Below are 22,566 nucleotides of genomic sequence, written 5' to 3'. Positions count from 1 at the left end.
TAATTCAATTTGAGTATGTAAGAGAGGATAGAGAGAGCGATAGATGCAGAATCAAATATGTCTTCCATGATTCGACAAAAACAGAAGCTTTAAAAAAACGTGATATTTACAATTATAAAATAAGAAATAGTAAAAAAATACATTTATAAACAAAAATTACAAATCTTTTTATTTCCTATATTATTTTGTTGCCATTTTGATTTAGTTTGTTGTTCCTATTTGAGTTTCCATTTGATTTTTCTCCAAAGCAAGCAAAAAAGGATTAATACATTTGTTTGATTGGTATCCTAGCAAAATTTCACTTTGTATAGAATATGGATAATTTCATGGTAACGCACGTTACATTCAGAAACATTTCCAATAAGTTAATGGATAGTATTTGTCAATCTATTTTTAATAAAGATTCCTTACATAAATAAAATGCATGACTGGGTGCTTGCTGTTGTATTTAAAGGTATTTAAAGGAACGTATCGTCGGTGACGCTTCAAAGTGTGTAACTTAATTTTTTTCGAAATTGAGATTGTGTTATTGTTTTAATGAATACTACAATCGGTCAGAGCAGGAATTTCCATTTCATTCATAAATAAAATTATTCATGGTTAAATGTTAAGATCATTTATGTATGTTTCCTAAAATAAATTTCTAACGATAAGGGCATTTAATATTATATGGAATTTTGTCTTGGTACTACCATTAAGTGATTTAATATTAAAAAAAGTTAAATGTTAATTTGTTCACACTTCGCGTTTTCTTTTCTCATGGAATTACCCAAATCTGAATTTATTTGATATCGCGTCAGAGAGCGGCATAATTTGATAGGAGGTGGTGGTACATTAATTTGGTAAGATTGGTGTTTTGCTATGATGGGTATGGCATATGACTTGTATGTATTTATCAAAGTAGACCAGTAGGTAGGTAGGTACAATACGATCACCCTACCCTACAAAAAGAATTTGAAAGATTAACATTACTCGACCTACCTCAAAGCTGTAAGTAGACGGATTGCATCATTTAATAACACTAGTTTACAAAAAAATAAAAATGTTTTGGACACCAAGTGCCGTTGTTCATTTCGTTTAGATTTGAGCCCAGTGCCCATGTTCTGTAACTTTTATCACTGGCGATAAAATATTTGAATGACTTAAAAATCCACTTTATCTCAACGAAATAAAAGAAATTTGGTTCAAAATCATAGTTTCTTAGTTCATAAACTCTGAGTTTGAAAGAAATTTTGCTTTATGTGTGGGAGAAATTGGAATTTAGAGACGTTGAAAAACGCTTATCGCCAGTGATAAAGTTACAGAACAGGGGCCCAGAAAATTTGAAAATCTTATTAAAAAAATATTTATGGATAAGGTTCCGAGATATAATTTTTCAAAGTTTTTTTTTACAAAAAATAACTTAATAAAAATTTTCAAATTCGACTTGCTTTTCAAATTATAGACAAAAACTCAAAAAGTAAAAGAAAAAGTCGAAAATATTGACGGTTACAAAAATGATCATATCTTTATAATTTATCCATACATTTTGAAGAAAATTATCTTTTTATCTGTGCCAAAAAAAAAAGAACTACACATGAAAAATTTAAAACTGTAAGGATTTGAAAGATTTTGATTTTTTCTTTCAGTATCTAATAAAGTTTTTTTTGCAAAACTTTCCTTTAAAAAATTGATTTTTTCAAAATGTTTTAATATATTGCACTTTAAAATCTGGAGAGAAAAGTTGTTCTATCGTTTTTTATTTATTTACTCAGCTTTCAGGCGCCGGCTTTTCTGTTCAGATTAGTCGTTTATAACTCAAGATATAACCCGAATACTAAGTATGCTGGAAAAAACAACGACAAAAAACTTTGAAAAATCATATCTCGAAAACGTATCCATCGTAATATTTTTTAAAGTGATTTCCGAGTTCCCGAGATCAAAGTACGTATACCAGTGTAATTAGAGCTACAGATTTATTTTTTTCGGCAATCAGGTTTGTCCTAGGTACATAAATCTTAATTTCTTGAAATTCATTTAATAAGAAAATGTTTTTATTTTAAGGCCTTAAAGCAAATTCATTTATGTGAAGACATTTTAAATTTAAAGTGGATTTTCATTAAAAAAAAAGTGTACGACATTTAGGTTTTCTCATTTAATTTAGGTATCTAAATAATTGGAACCAAAGTTTTGCCAAAAAAATATGAGTGAACCTTCTATTAATGGACAAAATAGAAACTAAAATGAAACAGAAATAAGAACAATGGGGTATCTCCACAATTCTTGTTCAGTTTAAACAAATAAACGAAAAAGTGTTACAATATAGGTACCAGAGAATTATGTTTTACAAAAAAAAAAGAAATTTATGAATGACGTGTTTTACATGAACACCAAACACATTGTAGCCAAAATATGAATGAGTGACAAAAAAAGCACTCAGAAGTTAACTGTTACTTCTTTACTCATATTACTTACTTTTAGTCTCGCTCTCTCCTAGTCCAAAAAATTCATCTCTTCATAAAAAGGATCTATTCATTTAATTCAGTATTATAAAATACTTTAAAATAATGTTTCATATAGCCAAATCGCATGAACCTATGTATATTTTCTAGCTTGATTAACTGTCTTCTTCTGTAATAATTGTGCAAATGCCATACAAAAATAGATCACGTATACACCACAGTGTACGTGGACAACCTGCAAATAATATGAATAACAACTTTTGCCCAGATGCTAACAAAATCTAATCGAAATTAAGTAAACATTTGAACTCGATAATTGATCAAAATGTTGTCATTCAAAAACAAAATTCTTGCAAATAAGAATAAAACATTTTAAAATATCGCCTATGTACACCCGTATTTCAAGTGTTTAGCATTTGAGTTTTTTTTGTTTTAATTTACTTTTAGATCCAAACCTTGCCGTTAGAGTAACTCTGAAAATGCAAACAAGACATTGAAAACCTTGAAACAAAAATTAAATTTGAAAATAAAAAAAAAATTGAAATTTGAAAATCATATTTTACTTAATTGGAGATCGTTCAAGAACACTTGGTTAGTAAAATTTCTATTCCAAGTATTTAAATACATCCAAATCCCTAATTGGCATAGTTAAAAAGATTCCTTTTAACTCAACGACAAATATTTGAGACAAATTTCCAACAACAAAGTTATATTCTATTCTGATCACATAGGTTTTTACAGTTTGCTACATTTTGTGCAACTCTTAGTCTGCAGTATTGTGCATATAAATATCTTATCTTTGCTATAGTTTTTCTCATTCAATCCTATAACCCATTTTTTTTCCATCCAAAGAACAGACAAAAGTTTTAAGGTCACTTCTGATTCTTTTCTATTCCAAATTCAGTCTGAACAAAATCTTTAATGAAAAAAAATATGTCAGTCAGCATTAAAAGTTATTTCTCCTGGATCGAATTTTAAACTTGAGAGATGCAACTGGGAACATATTGATTGTTTCATAGTTCCAATACTTATTGATTTAGAATTCTTAAAAAAAAAAAACCATTTGAAAAACAAAACACATTATTTCGTATAAATATAATATAAATCTTGATTTTTATTTAATTCGATTTTAAAGCTTTCAACCGGTTTTGCTTAACATTACTGTCTTAAAATCTATTGTACATTTTTATATATCACAGTGTTTTAGAGAACAACAAAACAAAAAAAAAAAAAAATTCAAGTTGGTGATTCATTTTAAGCATTATTAAAAACTGGAAGACAATTAATCCATTGTGTTTCGAAACTGTTTTTGTAAATAAGTTAACTCACACACAAAATGCGCCAGTCTTTTTCTTATAATTTTACAGGATTAAATCTGAGTCTACCATCCGTCACCAAGGCCTCCAAACATCTGCACCTTCCGATGATGATGATGATGATGATGGTGATTCAACTTTAATAACATCAACCATCACATCCATTTCTTCATCTCTACCAATATTTGGCACCGTTTCTGTCATTATCAGTGGCAAGTGAAATGGATCACGTTGTAAAGTCTGCAATTGTATCAATTGATCAGCCAAAAATCTCATCACTTTCGACCCCACATCCAAATTCATTCCCGGTGTTGCGGCTAATACTTGAGAGATCTGTTCTGCCGCATGCACATAACCCGATCGAAACGATTCCAATTGATGATAGCTGGTTTGTGATTTTGTTAGTGTCAGCGCACCGCGTTGTTTAAGTTTACGCATGTGTTCAACTGTAAGTTCCAAGATATCAGCCTTTTCAAGCCTTGTTACATGTTCACCCTCTTCGGTAAGGCACTCAACCATTAAATCCTTGAGATCATCCAGACATTTGTTGATACGGGCGCGACGTTTTCGTTCAAGTAGTGGCTTCATAACCTTGCGGTATTGATATGTCTTTGACATCTCCATGACCATTTTTTGTATAAAGTAGTATCTGATTGGTGCGGTTATCCAAAGTTAAATTAATAAGATCGAGTATTGTATCCAAATTCGGTATATTCCGATTGCCTGTGTTCGGTAGCCAGGTATCCAACAATATCCGTTATGGTTGTGTACGTACACGACCGCTTCTGAATTTCGAATGAGCCATAAACACGTTTGTCATCCTCCTTTTATCAAGAAAGTAGCGCAAAAGTGGTGGCGATAAAATAAATCCAGAGTAAAACTGCTTGAAAGGAATGGAAAAGAAAGAGTAAGATGATCGTTCATATGTAAGATAGAGGGAGTTAGAGACTTTGACTATGGCACTGAATGGATATGACTGCTACCAGCTTGGGTGCCCTGCCACCCGCTTGCTCACTATCGACAAACTCTGTGTGCGCCAAAGGCTAGCTAGCAGCAGCATTGTATGGTCGTCGTCATTGTCAGATACCCAGATACATTTTTCAGACCGTGGGAAACAGATTTGTCGTGTGTTTCCCACACGATGGATGGATGGATGACTGCCGGAATGGCTGGATGAATGGCCTGAGCATGGGGCATGGGGCATAATACCACATTTATGTGACAGCATATTACGAGTTATACGCTATTATGGAGGTTTGTATACAAGACGCGGTAATATGGTGAATGGCGCGTTAGGTTGTGTGTGACAATGTGTTGGTCTAACTGTCAGAGTGCCGCGCTATGCTACCAGCAAAACGACAGACCTACTACCTGCCCCCGGGTGGGACGCGAACTGGGAGACTGCTGGGACCATGGGACGTTTGATGTTTTTTTTTTTTTGTTTTGTTTGGGGGATTTGTTTTCATGGTAGTTTGTAGTAGCGCACAATGAAACGGCGACGAAGCAAGAAGGGACGGGACGTTTCGATGATGGTTTCATTGGCATATCATCATCATCATGAGCCAGAGCCACCACAACTTGGTGTGGTTGTTTCGTTCGCATGCACGTAGCGTAACACTGCTCGTAATTTGACATCAAGTTAGGGTAGAGGCATGCCACATATGTGTAGACACCCTAACTTTCCTCACTTATAATGGTTATCAACTTGTTGGAACTGTGCGTGGGCCACTGTTGCGGTATGCAAAATTGTTTGTACAATGTTGTTGTTGTTGGATTCTACTGCTTGGTGTGGCTGATTAGGTTAATTTGGATGGGAACAACAACCCTGGTTGAGTGTATAGATATTTTTTTTTCTGTGTTTTGATCTGGGCGCAGCAACTACACACCGACCGTTTATGTGCGATGATGATTTGAGTTCATATAATGTGAATGTGAAACCCTCTCATTGTCAGGATCGAGGATGTGGTGTTTGGTGTTGTGTGGTATTTGGTACGAGTATGTGAGAATTATTATAAACTAGGTGTGGGGCATAAATGTATACAATATAATAGTAAGGTGAGAAAGTTTTTTTGTTTGTGTCACGAGTAGATATACAAAGCACACAATCATGGTATGGGGTTTTGAGTGACAGTGAATAGTGATTGAAATTATAGAATAAGATAAATCAATTGATGAGAAAGAGTTGAGTTGGGGTTCTTGGAATTGATGATGAAATAAATTAACTGTTTTATTGGATAACAAGAATGTGTCGCATAAATTTGTGTGGTGTTTGGTGTGATTTTTGCTGGACATATTTGCTATCCAGATAAATAAACTAACCTGAATGTGATTCGAGAAAAAAAAATCTAAAAAAGCAAAATAAACTGTTCGAAATTTTGAATTTTAAAATAGTTTTTTAGTCCTACAACCTTGTTAATTCTAGTTGACACTAATTGAAACAATTAATTTTAAAGTAACATTCGAAAAACTTTGCATGTTTTTATAGTTGAGTAAATTATACATTTTGCACCTCCATTGCAATAATGGTGTAGTTTTTCCAAATGTTCTGGAACGAAGTTTTAAATTTAATTTTTCACTTTTTTTTTTAATGACAATGGCGCATTATAAAACTGGTGAAAATTGCAATCATTATTCAGATAGTAAAACATCTCTAATACGATTTTGATAGAATACGATACCACTTGTATTCTAATTGGGGTTTTCAATTAGAATTTGAATGCAGACAAATTAGAAAATGAAATCATATTTTACACAGGATAACAATTTTTTAATAGAATGGCGATTTTGAACGGAAATTTAATTCGAAGTTATTTTTGTTTCTTTACTTAAGAAAACCACTCTCTCACTGGAAGCCCCATTTGATTTTTAATCTCATTACATATAGAACGTCTATAAACTAAAGTTCTCAACGGAATCATTTGCTCAACAGAATTTACTCAATCCTCTTTATTCTTGCTTTTAAACCAAATGTAACGTTATTAGGTTATTACCAAATTGTATTAGGGTAGTCCATATTTTTTTTTTTACAAAAAAAAAAAAAACACACACTTAACCATGTTAGGCTTCCAATCTAAAATGTAACATAATTTTGAATTTCAATACGGTACCATCATTTTAACTTAGTTTTTGCCCATTTTCTCTGCAAATAAAAAAAAAAAACACCTTTTCACATGAAAAAATATATAAACTTTTTTTATTTGTAACTTCCGTGAAATATAAACATTTTTATATAGAGTTCGTGAGGGTACCATTTCTACCATTTCTACCATTTTTCCCCAAAAACACCCTTTCGCCTAAAATATATTTATAGACTGTTTATATTTTAGGTTTCTGGCGTATATTAAACATTTTTACCGGAATATCATTTTTAAATCAGTTTTAACGTTATTTATTGTAAATTTCATATCTTTTCTGTAAAATAATTTCCCCTTCCCTCAAGATAATTTTTTTTTTTAGGTTCTTAGTTCTTATAGCCATCGAAACTTTTTCACCAAGCTTAAAAAAAAAATAAACAAAATTTATGTTTCATTTTTCGAATGTTTCCATAGTATGTCAGTTGTTATGAAACCTTTCTCATTTATAACTCAACCCCTCAAAAAAGAAAAAACTTTTTGGAAACTTTATGGATTCTTTGCCCCAGCTTCATCTAAAACTATTTCCCGAATTTCATCAGTGCATCAGTTTTTTTCGCATGTGTTTTAGTTAAATTTTAAGTGTTGTAGTAAAAACAACAAGCACGCTTGCCTTCAATCGGCAATAACTTTTCTTAGAGTCATATTGACTTTATTTTGATGTCATTAGATTTAGCAGCAAAGACTAAATTGAAAACTGTGTCATAGGTATTATCAAGATTATATGTATTCCCCAAACAATTATTCATGTCACTGTTTTGTTGACCATCACATCTCTCGAAAAAATACCCGTCCACTCAATTTTTTGTATTATAGACTCTAGTAGACGACTAGGTCAGTAAACATAGATTAAATTTTTGACAAAAAAATGTCTTTCACAAATTTGTAGCTGAGCTTATTCTACTTAAAATTGTCCTTTGAAGTTTTTTTTGCATCAAAAAAGACTTTTTATTACTTATTTATTTTATTTACATAACCTATATACCCACATATTTACATATATAGACAAGACATAAAAGTAACACTTCCTGGTATAAACCGTGATCAAATTTAGAGCTCAACGACACAAATGACATAAAAACAACACTTTATGTATTATATAAATTAAATGCATACCTTTTGAAGAATTGTGAAAAAGCATTGTGAAAAAGCATTTAAAAAAGTAAGTATACACCATAGTGAACACAGTGCAATATTTTCTTTTAACATTGTGGAAAAAGCAGTGTCAAAGCTAATGAATGTTTTCACCTAACCAAAAATGCTTTCAATTTTTGATAATGAATTCTAGCTTGAACACTGAGGAAAAAAACTCAACGTAAAATAAAATATCAACGTAAGTTTAATGTTGAGAAAACTTACAATAAAATATCTTTAAATTGAAGTTGACACAAAATTCAAAATTTCATTTTTAATTGTAGTTTATCACACTAATTTTCAACAGTGATATATAGCCTGATCGTTAAGTATAAGCCAAAAGTTCTTCTTTTATTTAAAATGTTGCTTTTTTTTTTCAATGTTGAAACAACTTTAATTTAAGGATGTTTTATGATTAACAACCACTTAAAACATATGTCCATCAAAATTATAGTTTTCAATGTTAAATCATTCCGGAAAATAGTGAAATCTAAATGGTGTTCGTTAATTTTAAGTTGTTTTTCCTTCAGTGATTGTGCAATGATTTAAATTTGATGTTGGTGCAAATTAATTTCTCAATCCGAGAAAGTACGTCGCTTCGCATGATCAAGTGATTTTTGGTCTTGCTTTGTTTACGATCTACGTTTCAATGTTCAATGGCAGATTAGTATTTTCCGTTTAGGGACCTTCACAGCTTAGAGTTCCTGAGTTCTAAGGCGGGGGCTTAGATTTTATTAAAAAAAATCAAAGTGCTCAGAACTCAGAGCATTCATTAAACCGATAAAAACGTCTATGATCTGAAAAAAGTACGTATACGCCATAGTGAACTACATTGTTTGCATTCAAGCATGCACATTTTTACTGTTTTAAGGATAGTCAAAGCTATAATTATATTATATACAGTTAAACTATTGATAAATAAAAAGATAAAAAAAAATATTCTAATAGTATTTTGAGTAAAATCACGTTTAAAGACATTTCTATATTTTTCTTTCGAAAACATTCAATTAATAGCTTGTGGAAATTTTATGTGCCATAAAATGATTGCTCGATAGTTGATGACAAACTATGTTATCTTTCCAACTAGATAAACATACACCGAAAAAAGTGCAGAAAAAAAAGCAACCCCCGAAAAGGATTTAACTAGAGCATATTGTTTGTATGTAAACAAATTTAATAAGTTTTAATAGTTAAAAAAGTGACTCAATTATAATTCTTATTTTTAATCGCACTGTTCCAACTAAAAAAAAATAATATAAGAATATAAATAAAAATAACAACATACCTACCTTCTGAGAAACACAAGTCAGGCAATAATAAATAGTAATCTTCTCAGGTTTCAATTCTTGTTTAGGAGTCATCGTCTGAGGAACCTTTTGTTTGACCAAAACTATAAACAAAGCAAAACCAACCACAATAAGACCTATAAAGAAACAAATACATATAGCCAACAATATAAACCAAACCAAAACCGAACCGTGGGAACATAGATCGAAAATCGTTGCTTTTTGTGTGCCTTGAATAATGCATGAATGCTGTCGGAACCATTTATAGGACTGTACACATTCTACTTTCTTGTGTTGTATATTCAAGAGAAGTGAGGTAGGCCTCAATCTCAATAATAATAACAAGAAGAAGTGGAAAGAAAGAAAATGAAAAAAGTATGAAACAAGATACAACACAACACATTCGAAAACAGTGTGTGATCATAAAAATATACACAAACGATCGTCAATTGGCGGAGATTGATCGCTACGTTGCTACCGCACGGTGGTCACGCCAGTAAGCTGGATGGAGCTATTCGTAGCGTACCCTGAACACGCGATTGGCACGGGCTACAAGCTTCTCTTTGGGTACACGAAAAGATTACTCAGCCTTTTGTTGCCCCCTGGCTAATATCAACTTCTGCCTATCTGTACTCTGTATAGATGCTGTTGAGAGTGAGTGGGTTTCGTGTGGGTATAATAAAAATAGATACAAGTGTGCACTTTTAAAACCTCATCGTTGGTCGATCTCATATGAGTCTACACAGGGGGTTTGGTATGCATCAGGTTCCACTATATTCACCAGTATCGGTTGATTTAAACCATCTACGATCGTGCATCTAAGCTGAGAGTTTGCAGCAAGGAACTCTGTTTCCACAGCAAAACGGGATGGCGTGATGTAGCAAGGAGAGAATGATGCTTTAATAAGTTTAGAGGCAGTTGCCACCCATCAATGATCAGTGACTTTGTATATTAAATGTCCGTCGTAAGATTCGGTTGGTCTCTTCAGTAAGCTGGTTGAAATCTTTTATAAACCGGTTGCAAAGACAATTTTACAAAATTGATTGCACTTACGAGTTCACAAGCATCAGCATCAGAAGTGGTTGCCGCAGGTAATGGTGATGATTGGGTGTTTTTAAAACGATTGATTTTTTGCTCACTAGAGAAAATGCACTGATGTTTCCGTCATCGATGGTGGTAAATTGATAAATTATTATGACTAGAAAGCGTTGGAAACCAATTTTTGAGCGTTATTGAAGAAGATTGAAAATTTATTATGACAGATGAGTATTGAGTAGTTGTATGTGTGAATGCACTTTTTGCATGTTTGTCAGTTATTGATTGGAAGGAATAATATGAAAGAAGTTATTAGGTTGCATCAAAAAAATCATCGTTGAAGATAAAGCGAAGCTTTTATATAATTACTGACGTTTGCAAAGCAAATGGCAGGAAGTAATAATAACTGGGATATTTCCGCTAATATAAAAATTAAATAGATTAATTTTGTATGTTCTGGATGAAAAAAAAGTGTTTGTTGGCATGCAGGTAAAGTGGCCATCACTTATATGTTATAGTCAGGTATTCATAATAAAATAAAGTAGTTTTGATTAATAAGAATTGAATTGCTTTTTCGAATGAAATTTTAATTTGTAAACAGGGTTCTATGAAAATACTTTACAATGATAAATCGAATGCGATTCTAGTTCAGTGTAAAAGTAAAACCTAATGTCAAAAAAAAATATCATAAGAAGCGAAGCTCGCAGATAACGGATGTCCTCTCAAAAAATGGGGTCAATGGTAAAAAAGTAATCAAACCTTTGACCGAACATGCGGTTGAGGGAGATAGAGGTGTAAGATTGTTGGATCTTCCAATCGATTTGTATGAGGTTTGTATTTAAAGTATGTAAATCAATAACATTTCCTAACCTATAACCGTGATTTTAAAATTTTAAGGTGTCGTATATTTGGGAAATGAGCACAATGGCAATGCAGAAACAATTAACCTCCTGTAATTTACTTTGATAGAAACTATAGTTGAGCTGTTGAAACACCAATTCCAAATGGACCACAGGAAATTCCACACGACAGTAAAAATACAACAACTCAAGAAAAAAAAAATAAGCTGTTTAAAGGAAGATAATTTCAAAAACTATTTTGAAAATAAGCAAACTTGAAAAAAAAAAGAAAAATTTCTTCTGAGAGAAGAAAACTTGAAAACAAATAAAATGTATTGCAGAAAGCTTAAAAACAATAAAAGATGATTATTATCAGTTTTTTTTTATATTTGTACTTTAATGTATGTAAATTCATAGCTTTGCTTTATAGTACAGGTAAAATCAAGGGGCACGGTAGTGCCCAGCCAAGTTCTCTAGCAACTTTGGCACTACACCCTTATTTACAGGAAACAACTCAGGCCATTTTCGACCCCCCTCTAACTTCCACACCAAAGTAGCCAGAATATTCAAACTCGCTACATTTGTTGAGCTCGCCGAACCCAAATTCCTCACAAAATTTCAGCTTCCTACGATGAGTAGTTTCTGAGATATAGGACTTCAAAAATCGCGAAAACCGTAACTGACTCACTGACTCACTGACTCACTGACTCACTGACTCACTGACAGATCATCAAAATTATGGAGAACTTCCCGATATCGTAGAAACTTGAAATTTTACACGGTGATAGGACTTGTGGTGTATACAAAGGAAAAAATCGAAAATTTGAGATTTTCAATTCAGGGGGCGTGGCATCCGCCCATTTCCGCTGAATTTTCATCATATATTATAGAGCACTTCTGATTATCGTAGAATCTTGAAATTTGGTAGAATAGTAGAGCTGGTAGTTTATACAAAGGAAAAAATTTAAAACTTGAGAATTTCAGCCAGGGGGCGTGGCAACCGCCCATTTCCGTTGAATTTTCATAAATTATTATAGAGCACTTCTGATTGTCATAGAATCTTGAAATTTGGTAGAATGGTAGAACTGGTAGGTTATACAAAGGAAAAAATTTAAAATTTGAGAATTTTAGCCAGGGGGCGTGGCAACCGCCCATTTCCGCTGAATTTTCATAAATTATTATAGAGCACTTCTGATTGTCGTAGAATCTTGAAATTTGGTAGAATAGTAGAGCTGGTAGTTCATACAAAGGAAAAAATTTAAAACTTGAGAATTTCAGCCAGGGGGCGTGGCAACCGCCCATTTCCGCTGAGTTTTCATAAATTATTATAGAGCACTTCTGATTGTCGTAGAATCTTGAAATTTGGTAGAATGGTAGAGCTGGTAGTTTATACAAAGGAAAAAATTTAAAACTTGAGAATTTCAGCCAGGGGGCGTGGCAACCGCCCATTTCCGTTGAATTTTCATAAATTATTATAGAGCACTTCTGATTGTCATAGAATCTTGAAATTTGGTAGAATGGTAGAACTGGTAGGTTATACAAAGGAAAAAATTTAAAATTTGAGAATTTCAGCCAGGGGGCGTGGCAACCGCCCATTTCCGCTGAATTTTCATAAATTATTATAGAGCACTTCTGATTGTCGTAGAATCTTGAAATTTGGTAGAATAGTAGAGCTGGTAGTTCATACAAAGGAAAAAATTTAAAACTTGAGAATTTCAGCCAGGGGGCGTGGCAACCGCCCATTTCCGCTGAGTTTTCATAAATTATTATAGAGCACTTCTGATTGTCGTAGAATCTTGAAATTTGGTAGAATGGTAGAGCTGGTAGTTTATACAAAGGAAAAAATTTTAAATTTGAGAATTTCAGGCAGGGGGCGTGGCAACCACCCATTTTCACTGAATTTTCATCAAATATAGAGATTTTATATTCTACAGCCATACCTTGCAAAAAGTAGTGAAATCACAACAAAAACATTACTGTTAAAAAAAGAGCCAAGTTCTCCTATGTTGAAATTATGCTGGCACAAAAAGTACTGAGATGTAAAAGTGTACCAAGTTCTAAAGTTTGGGTTCAAATTCGTATCAATAAAATTTTGATTGTTTACTTGGCAATTTTTGAAATAACTTTAAAAATCGATAATTAAGAAAAATTGTCAAGAGAACAATCAAAATTTTATTGATACGAATTTGAACCCAAACTTTAGAACTTGGTACACTTTTACATCTCAGTACTTTTTGTGCCAGCATAATTTCAACATAGGAGAACTTGGCTCTTTTTTTAACAGTAATGTTTTTGTTGTGATAGTACATAAAATCAACAAATAAAAAAAAAAATAATCTTTGAACAACAACAACATCTTGAAGGTGCTACCACCAAGTGTTTTATGGCTAGAGTTACAGTACTGTTTCACGGATGCCAATCCGATCATCAGACTAGTTTTTATTCCATTTTGTGTGTGGTGCTTGGTCTTGTAATTTTTTCATTTGATTTGAAAAACTTCTTCCGTCACACTTGAGTATTGAACCTAGACCAAGCGAGTTCAGAAGCCAGTACACTACGCACTGCGCTACCTCACCCACGTGATTAGCCTCACCCAATTGCAGGTTTTTTTCTTAGTTTATCAACATGCAAATGAATAGACTTAGCATTTTTACTAGCTCCTTCAAGTATGATTGTTGTTGTTCGGCTCTTTCATGTTTTTCTCCATAGTCTTAAGCATAGCAACAATTCGTTTGCATATACGAAAGTAGGAAAGTGATTAGAAAGATGTTAGGCGCGGGCCCTGATTATTTTTCATCATATTAAGTTTACAGTTTTTTCGTATGTTTCCATACTTTGCAGTGACTGCTTTTTGTTCCGTCAATTCCATTATAATCTTTGAACAACAACAACATCTTGAAGGTGCTACCACCAAGTGTTTTATGGCTAGAGTTACAGTACTGTTTCACGGATGCCAATCCGATCATCAGACTCCTTTTTATTCCATTTTGTGTGTGGTGCTTGGTCTAGTAATTTTTTCATTTGATTTGAAAAACTTCTTCCGTCACACTTGAGTATTGAACCTAGACCAAGCGAGTTCAGAAGCCAGTACACTACGCACTGCGCTACCTCACCCACGTGATTAGCCTCACCCAATAGCAGGTTTTTTCTTAGTTTATCAACATTCAAATCAAATGAAAAAATTACTAGACCAAGCACCACACACAAAATGGAATAAAAAGGAGTCTGATGATCGGATTGGCATCCGTGAAACAGTACTGTAACTCTAGCCATAAAACACTTGGTGGTAGCACCTTCAAGATGTTGTTGTTGTTCAAAGATTATAATGGAATTGACGGAACAAAAAGCAGTCACTGCAAAGTATGGAAACATACGAAAAAACTGTAAAAAAAAAAAAAAAATGTAACTGTCATATCTTAAAAAAAAACACCCTTTCACTCAAGATAATTTTTTACACTTTTTGGATTCTTAATTCTTTTACCAAAAAAAACTTTTTCACCAAGTTTTAAAAATTAACAAAATATAAGTCAGCTGTTATGATACACACAACTCAACCCACCAAAAAAACACCCTTTCACCAAAAATATTTAAAAAAAACTTTATGAATCCTTTGTCCTTGCTTTATCTTAAACCTTCATTCCGAGTTTTGTCAGTGTAGCATTTTTTTCACATAGGTTTCTGTTATATTTTACCTGTTGAGGTCAAAAAACAAGCACCCTTGTTTTTAATCGGCAATAACTTTTCTTAGAGCAATCGTATTGACTTTATTTTTATGCCATTAGATTCAGCATCAAAAAATACCTTGAAAACAATACGACAAACAAATTTTTTCAGTATTTTTTTGACCTTCAACCCCTCCCTCTTGTCCGCGAAAAAACACCCTTCCACCCAACTTTTTTTTATAGAATTTTTTTGTCCTTGGTTCTTATCCCAAAAAAAACTTTTTGCCAATAGCTCTGTGATAGTGTTAAAAGCACATCCTGTCCCACAGAGCACTGCTAGCATCCACTTGCAAAAAATTTTAGTGTGGGAAGTATTTTTATATGTCCGGGAATTGCATTGTACATGTTGCTCGCGCTCCTCAAAAAAAAAAAAAAAAATAATAATCAATCAATTACCTAACTCGCGACAAAGATGCTTAGGAAAACAATAGGGGTCTATAAAATCAGCTTCTGAAAGAACTTCGAATGGATTTGGGATAGGGGCCCAGAGCTTATCTTGGTCAAATAAATTTAAGATAAACTTAATCCATTATTATTCTGAACGCCTTAAATAACTTAAGCTAATTAATTAAAATTGAAGTTTGACTGGATGAAAAAAAATTGCAATCAATCAAGGAATGGGTACAAAAGGTAGATGTCGCAAGCATACATAAGTAACAAACAATTGAATTCAGAAAACAGACAAGGTCCTTTTGAAACATTTCATCTTCTGTGAGATGAGAATGTACCTACATGTATACAATGTACATCGAAACATCAGCAATTAAAAAAAGGAACCAAACTAGAATAGATCAATTATTGTAAAAAGGACAAACCAAAGGCTATGAACAAAGATACCTTTTGTATGCATTGTAAGTTATTTAAACCTGCTGTGTATTTCATGTAGCACGTGTTCACACAAAAGTATGAGAAAAAATTCGTTATGGTTTGGGATAATCATGGAGGTAAATGATTTAAGCAAGGATAAAACTGCCGCACGTGTTCAACAGAGTAGGTAGATATTTGGGAAAATAAAAGAGATTAAAAATACCTTGAAAAAAAAAAATAGCTAAAAAGTGTTCTAGACTGAAGAATGCTCCGAAGAAATACATAATTTGATTAATTCACTGTCAACGCAACGTGCAAAAGCTGATAAATATCAACAAAAATGGGAGTTTTAAAAAGAAGTTTTGTACTAATCGGTGACACCAAAGTGGCTTAGCCTTCGATAAAAAAAAAAACATTACTCTAGTGCTAGAAAGAAAATAATATCTTTTATGGTGTAAACGATAAATTCAAGGTCTCAAGAGACTTTTTGTTTTCCATGGTCCAAATATTTATATATGGCAGTAAATTAGGGTGTCAACTATAAAAATTAGTTTTTTTTTAAATTTTGACTACCTAAACAAATTTTTGTCTAAATTTTGTCAAATTTCCGGCTAACTAGTATTTTGGTGATGCTCTAATATTTAACCATTTGATTGAATTGTATTAAAACTTCGAACTGTAAACTAGTTTATTGTAAAATGGTGCACAAACTAAAAAACACAATCTTAATAATGTATTATATGCACGGTTAGCAAAATACTGGTTCAAAGGAGAAATTTAAGAAATTCCATAAAAACTGCATTTAACTAGTCAAATTTCTGAGAGCATATACTTATACATACTATTGGCTTTTACCATTTATTTTGTTTGGAACATGTTGTATATCTTTAATATTCTGTAAAACGGGCTTCAGGTCAACATTATAAATCATGCTGTCAATAATTTTATCGGATCAAAGACTAGTCCGAAAATCGGAAAATATTATTTTCCTCTTTAAAAAAATGTTTAACCCTATTTTTACCTCGCAAGTTGCCAAATATAAAACTTTGGCTATACACAATAGAACACAGCAAATATGTTAGTAATACACGGAGAAAAATAACGTTCAAAATGTTTTTTGCTGTTGGGTTGATGTTCATTGGTATTGATTAGTTTTTAACCCCCAATTGGCTGAAGCAAATCATGTGGGTAAGGCAAAATAGTATGAAATGAACCTAGCATTTTGGGTAGGACAAGAAATTTTTATTTTGATGTGTAGGCGAGGTTAATATGAGTACACAATCTTGTTTTCGGGGTTGAAAGCCCCCCGCCGCCATCTTGGAAAAAGTGGTGTAAACTATTTTTACCGATATCTTTTACAAAAAAATATCTCACCTACTTTTGAAAAAAAAATTTTAATCAACGGTTACACCAACTTTAATGTGTTATACTTTTTTTGTAAAGCCAAAAACATTTTCTTTTACTCTATTTTTAATTAAACCTGTTTTATAAAATACTTTTTGAAAAAATAATTTTCAAAATGAAGTCTTTGAAAATAACTACCTACGAAAAAAATATTTAGAACTAATTTTTTTTCAAATTTTTATGTACATAGGTAATTGTGTGGATTAGAATCAAAACCCATTTTATCCACTTTCAGAGATTTCGAGTAAATCGAGAAAAACAAAATTAGAAAATCAAAAAATGTATGGATTTTGCTATTTTCTACATATTTTGTGGTCTGATATCTTAGCCATAAAATACAATTTGGGATTCAAATTTGGCCCACGTATGCATTTGAATAATAAGAACAAAACCTCATACCTAAGTCATTTTTTTTGAAAAGTGGATATAATGGGTTTTGATTCTGATCCACACAATTAAGGACTAATTTTGTTTTCAAAATTCAATGCTGTTGTGTGCTTTCAAACACAAAACCGAATGAAAAAGAGTCTTGCCGTTCTAGAGAAATTAAAAAAAAAAATAACTTTTTTCTAAGAATACCCATTATTTTTTGTTTTTTTTTCGCGTACATACCATTGGGGCAGGTGAGGCAGTGCCCCGAGGGCCTAACCAGATTCCAGGGCCCCACGAGAAAGTAATGGAGCAAGGAAACCTGTTTATATAAATAAAATATAACTCAGCAACCACATCCGCATCTCAAAGAAATTCTTAGGTTTAATTTATGAATTAAGTTTAGAAAGACCTTTTTTTGATATCTCGCTCGATGCATTTTCGAATTTTTTTTTCGAAAACCTGAAGAAAATAAATTTCTAATTTAGAAAATCTGAAAAAAGTAAATTCGTAATTTTTTAAATTTTAATTTGCTTCAAAACTTTGGTCTGCTTCAAAAAGTATAAAAAAAAAAGTTTGAAACTTTTGCCTCTCGGTTATGAATAGAGCTTAAAGAGACCTATCTTTTGATGTATCACTCGATGAATTTGGAGGAAATTTTTTAAAATTCCATTTTTTTAGGGGTACCCCCCCTTGGATTTTTTTCGAAAATCTGAAAAAAAATAAATTTGTAATTTTTCTAGCTGAATGCATAGGCCTGTTCACTGTAATCTCATATCTGTAAACCAAAACATGTTTCAAGACTCTGATCTATAAATACATACATATATCTGAACCCTTTCTTAAATATATCTAATAAAAATAGCATAGTTAACTTTGATATTGGATATGTGACGCAGTTTGTCGTCGATCGAACACTCAAAAAGTGAAGTTGGTTTGTCCATCACACAAACTATTTTGCTTGTCCACCAACGGTGACTGTGGGATACAGTGGTGTAGCGAGGGAGGGCGAGGGGAGCGAACCGCCTCGGGTGTCATCCATTTGGGAGTTACACCCGAAAGCTACCAAGAAAAAATGGGCCTTTATGTAATTGGCAGAGTATAGAACAATTTTTTTCTTAGAATAGAAAATTTTAGCACGCAAACAAAATTCTCTCAAAAATTAAGCCGAGCTAAAATGTATTTAAGAATTTGAGGCGAGTTGTGCCCAGCTCCAGTTTAAAGATCAAATTTTCGTTTCGAACTGCATCTTTTACATCTGTCACAATTTAGAGTAGAGAAAAGAGGAGATAGAAAATGTCAACTAAAATTAAGGTCGATCTGCGTACAAAGCTTTATGCTATATTTTTGATTTAATTTTATAAGTTTGATTAAAACCTTATAAAAAACGTAAAATATGTTTTTAAAAGTACAAAAACATCTTTAAGAAAGGTTTTAAGTAGGTACCCATGACAAAAAATTGTTCAAAATTGTCGGTGCCGTCTTTTAAATGTTTTTTTTATATACCTAGCAATACAAATTTCCAAAATAATGAAAATTGAAATGGTATTTAAATTGCAAAATTAATCGACACATAAAAATAAAATTTCAAGAAAAATGAACTTCATATAAAAAATGAACGTTAAAAAAAAATATTTTGAATATTTTTTTGAAATCCAAAAATTATTTCATAGGTGGGACACCCTATACAAATATACGAGACTAATGACAGTTTTATATTTTTTGGAGTTGTTTTCATTACCTTATAGTTCTTGTATGATAAACATTTTCAAAGCATGGATAAAGGGTTTTCAAAATTTAATTTTGAATAAACATAACCTTATCAATATAATAAAACCCTATTTGAATTTTTCCAATCCAATTAAAAACCTGTTTATCATTTTCAACTCACAATTTTATCATAATTACCTACTTTTGTAATTTTTTATTTGAAAGAGACAAGTGACGGTTTTCAGCAAGCGCCAATTATAATTTTCTCTGTACACATTCAACCAGAATTCTGACAGTTCCATTAAAATCCTTTTACTTTCTAAAGTCCACTTAATTAGATACTACTGTAAAACTGTTTGTATTTACCAATATTTCCCCCACACAACTACATTTCAAACAATTATGCAATTCTGACACACAGAATAACGAATGCTACAACAAACAACATGTGCACTTCCCACAGCATACGGGGAATCCTGTCCCTTAAACATCACAATTTGGTTTTTTTTTTTTTCTATCAAAAAAAACAATGCGAGTTAGACACAATATTTTGGACCAAAAAATCAGGTGTTACAAGTCCGTGGGAATTTCAAACTCTAGAAAATATAAAAATAATCGATAACAAAAAACATAAAATTACCACTTGAATGCAAAGGTCCTACTTAAATACATTTGCCACACCAACAACAACAACAACAATAATAACAACAGCATTACAAATCCCAAAAAATCTCTTCTCTCTCTCAAAAAGACAATAAGATCCTTGCGTGGGAACTCATCAGAAATCCTTCTTCCCACGATTTTTATAGATACGCACATGCACACAGTCTGTTTTCAGAGCTCAAAGGAAATACACTTACATGCACCAAGATATACGTTTCCTTCGGGAAATCTAAGTATCGGGTCACCAGCAGTATATTAACAACAAAGCAGAGAGTGAAAAAATGTCTTTCGTTGTTATACCGAAACCGAAACCGAGCCGAGACTGAATATTCTTAGCTGCGTGCACAGGAATTCCCACACTTTTTGCTCCACGTACCTATAGTGCAACCAGCAACCATCAGCACCCACCTGTTCTCTGTGTGCGCTGCTGCGCAATACTTTCCTCTGGGTTTTTGAGTATTCCTTTTTATGCCGTTGTTCTACCCCATACAATAGATTCGTGCCAGTGACCAGTTTCCTTGTGTTTCTTATTGGAAATCAGGGATAAAAAGACTGGCTCTGGCTAACTGACTGACTGACTGGTGCCCAAAAGGATGTTTGTTGCAATCCGAAACCAAACGGAAAACGGTTCCCACACATTTTTCACTATGCTGTGTGTGCTCCCTCTCCTCTTTCCACTCACATTCTCTCTGTCTGATATTTTTTCTCATCGGTTTCGTGTGTAGGTATGCTATACAGCTTCTACCTGCCTTCTTTTGCTTGTTTGTTAGGTCTTCCGGCCAAAGCAAAACACGTTCGGTTATAAAACTGTGCACCAAGAAAGTAACAGCATCAGATTGAATCTATACCTCGACCAAGTAACATCGCCAAGTTCTGTTGTTTTCAAAAATTTTTACTACTCGTGAATCGCGTAATATACGAAGACTTAAGACTTTTTCGATTGAATATTACAAATTAAAATAATAATAAAGATGTTTACTGACGTTAAAAACCTTGCCCCCAACCAAGTTTTGGATATGTCAACTATGGCGCCAAATCGCAAAGCTAAAGGAAAATTCCATAAGCTCTTCAAACCACTCCTACGCATGTTGCGTACTGCAAAAAAGAACACAAACAGCAACACCGGATCTATCGCCCACCCAAACAATGTTAATTTGAATAACACCTCCTCCGACTTGATTTACATCACGCCTACAATTGTGGAGGCATTGGGTCAAACTGCTGCCACAGCTTCCTACGAAGATTACGCCGCTGTCATTCGCAAGGTTGCCAAAGACGAAGAATTTCTACAGACATACTTTGCAGAGGATCCCTTCAGTGATGCCACTCCATATGCTTTAGATTGCAGTGTTGCCAAATCACAACCAGCTACAGCTTGTTCCTGTTCGCATGGCTACAATTGTCAACAATATCATGGAGAATTTAAAAAATACAATGACTACTGTCAGATGATACCTGTAACTAAGGAAATAGCTGTTGATGATAGTTTTGTACCAGTTCACTATATTCGTACAGAAAATGGAACATTCTTTTGGACAGCCGAACATACCAAATTGGATGAGGATTTGATGGAACCATTGAATTGTAATTCTCATCTTCAGCCTGCTCAAGGACAATGGGATAATCGAACTTTATTATATTAGTTTGGATTGTTCGTTACTGTCTTTATGGCACACTATCCAGTTTCTCAGGGATCTCATTAGTTATTTTTTTTTTTTAAATGATTGATTGTTTTGCAATAATGTTTGTGATATTTTTTTTTTTTTTTTTACCTTTTTATTAATGTTTAAGAATAAGAAGCTTTTAAGCTAAAAGTTCAAATTGTTATTGAAAAATAATAATGATAAGCGAAAAACCAATGTTTTTAGTTGTTAAATCTACATTATATGTATTTGAAATATAAGTAAAAGTATTTTACACTTTATATATAAAATGAAATCCTTGTTTGTTTTTATTGATACAGCTGTTCCTGTCCATGTTTAATGTCATTGAACCTCATTTGGTTGGTAGGATCGTAGGATATTGCAACCTGTTGCTTCATATAGTTGTATACTTGTCGGGGGAATTCCCTATAGCTAAGACGATGGGAATTTTTATAGCAACCGGATGTAAATACTTGCAGAGTATTGAAGGCATCCGACATTTGATACCTACACATTAAACGTGTTACTTGTGCGTCATCGGCACACGTAGTGTGTAAATGCTTACATTATACCAGTTTACCAGTTTTAGTGATAAACGCATGAGAAAATAATGTTTACTATTATTTTTTCTCAACTTACGACATTTTTTTTTTTAACGACAAATTATGATAGTGAGAAAACATGGTGGAACTCGGTATCAGTAGTTGGTTGTGAGTACATTAATGTGTAAGGCCATGTAGATAGTGAAATTGTTATGAAAGTTTATTTTTTTGTCTTGTAAGTAGTTTCAAAATGGACAACTACGTATTGTCACATGAACGTTAGACTTGTGTTATTTAATTTTAATAGTTTTGAGATAGCAACACTTGTTTTGGGGGATTCTGTTCTATTTCAACAACATCAAAAAATAAATAAAATTCTTATAAAACTTGTATCAAAAGTTTTTTGTACAGAATAAGCTTTGTTTGCCATATTTGTTTGTACCTTTATTTTGATATGATTTAAAGTGAACATATGGTTTTGTATCAAAACGAAAAATTTGAATTTTTTTCGAGATTTGAACCTA

General features: G+C 32.7%; 2 protein-coding genes across 2 annotated transcripts; one reads left to right on the top strand and one right to left on the bottom strand.

The window, feature by feature from the left end:
• Positions 1-3,551: 3,551 nt before the first annotated feature.
• Positions 3,552-4,594, bottom strand: LOC129914246 (enhancer of split m3 protein). Its single transcript, XM_055993408.1, has one exon. It carries the CDS (start codon positions 4,385-4,387, stop codon positions 3,833-3,835), a length of 555 nt encoding a protein of 184 aa, XP_055849383.1. The 5' UTR covers positions 4,388-4,594; the 3' UTR covers positions 3,552-3,832.
• Positions 4,595-20,598: 16,004 nt separating this feature from the next.
• Positions 20,599-21,685, top strand: LOC129914242 (enhancer of split M2 protein). Its single transcript, XM_055993403.1, has one exon. The coding sequence runs from the start codon at positions 20,829-20,831 to the stop codon at positions 21,498-21,500; it is 672 nt and encodes a 223-aa protein (XP_055849378.1). The 5' UTR covers positions 20,599-20,828; the 3' UTR covers positions 21,501-21,685.
• The last annotated feature ends 881 nt before the right edge of the window (positions 21,686-22,566 follow it).

Source organism: Episyrphus balteatus, chromosome 3 (genome assembly GCF_945859705.1).
Source record: "Episyrphus balteatus chromosome 3, idEpiBalt1.1, whole genome shotgun sequence".
Lineage (NCBI taxonomy): Eukaryota > Metazoa > Arthropoda > Insecta > Diptera > Syrphidae > Episyrphus > Episyrphus balteatus.
Note: the sequence above shows the minus strand (reverse complement) of the source record. Positions and strands in the feature narration are given on the sequence as shown.

Bases quoted from the DNA above. Each gene is read 5' to 3' on its own strand.
- LOC129914246 (XM_055993408.1), bottom strand. From the start codon at position 4,387: ATGGTCATGGAGATGTCAAAGACATATCAATACCGCAAGGTTATGAAG.
- LOC129914242 (XM_055993403.1), top strand. From the start codon at position 20,829: ATGTTTACTGACGTTAAAAACCTTGCCCCCAACCAAGTTTTGGATATG.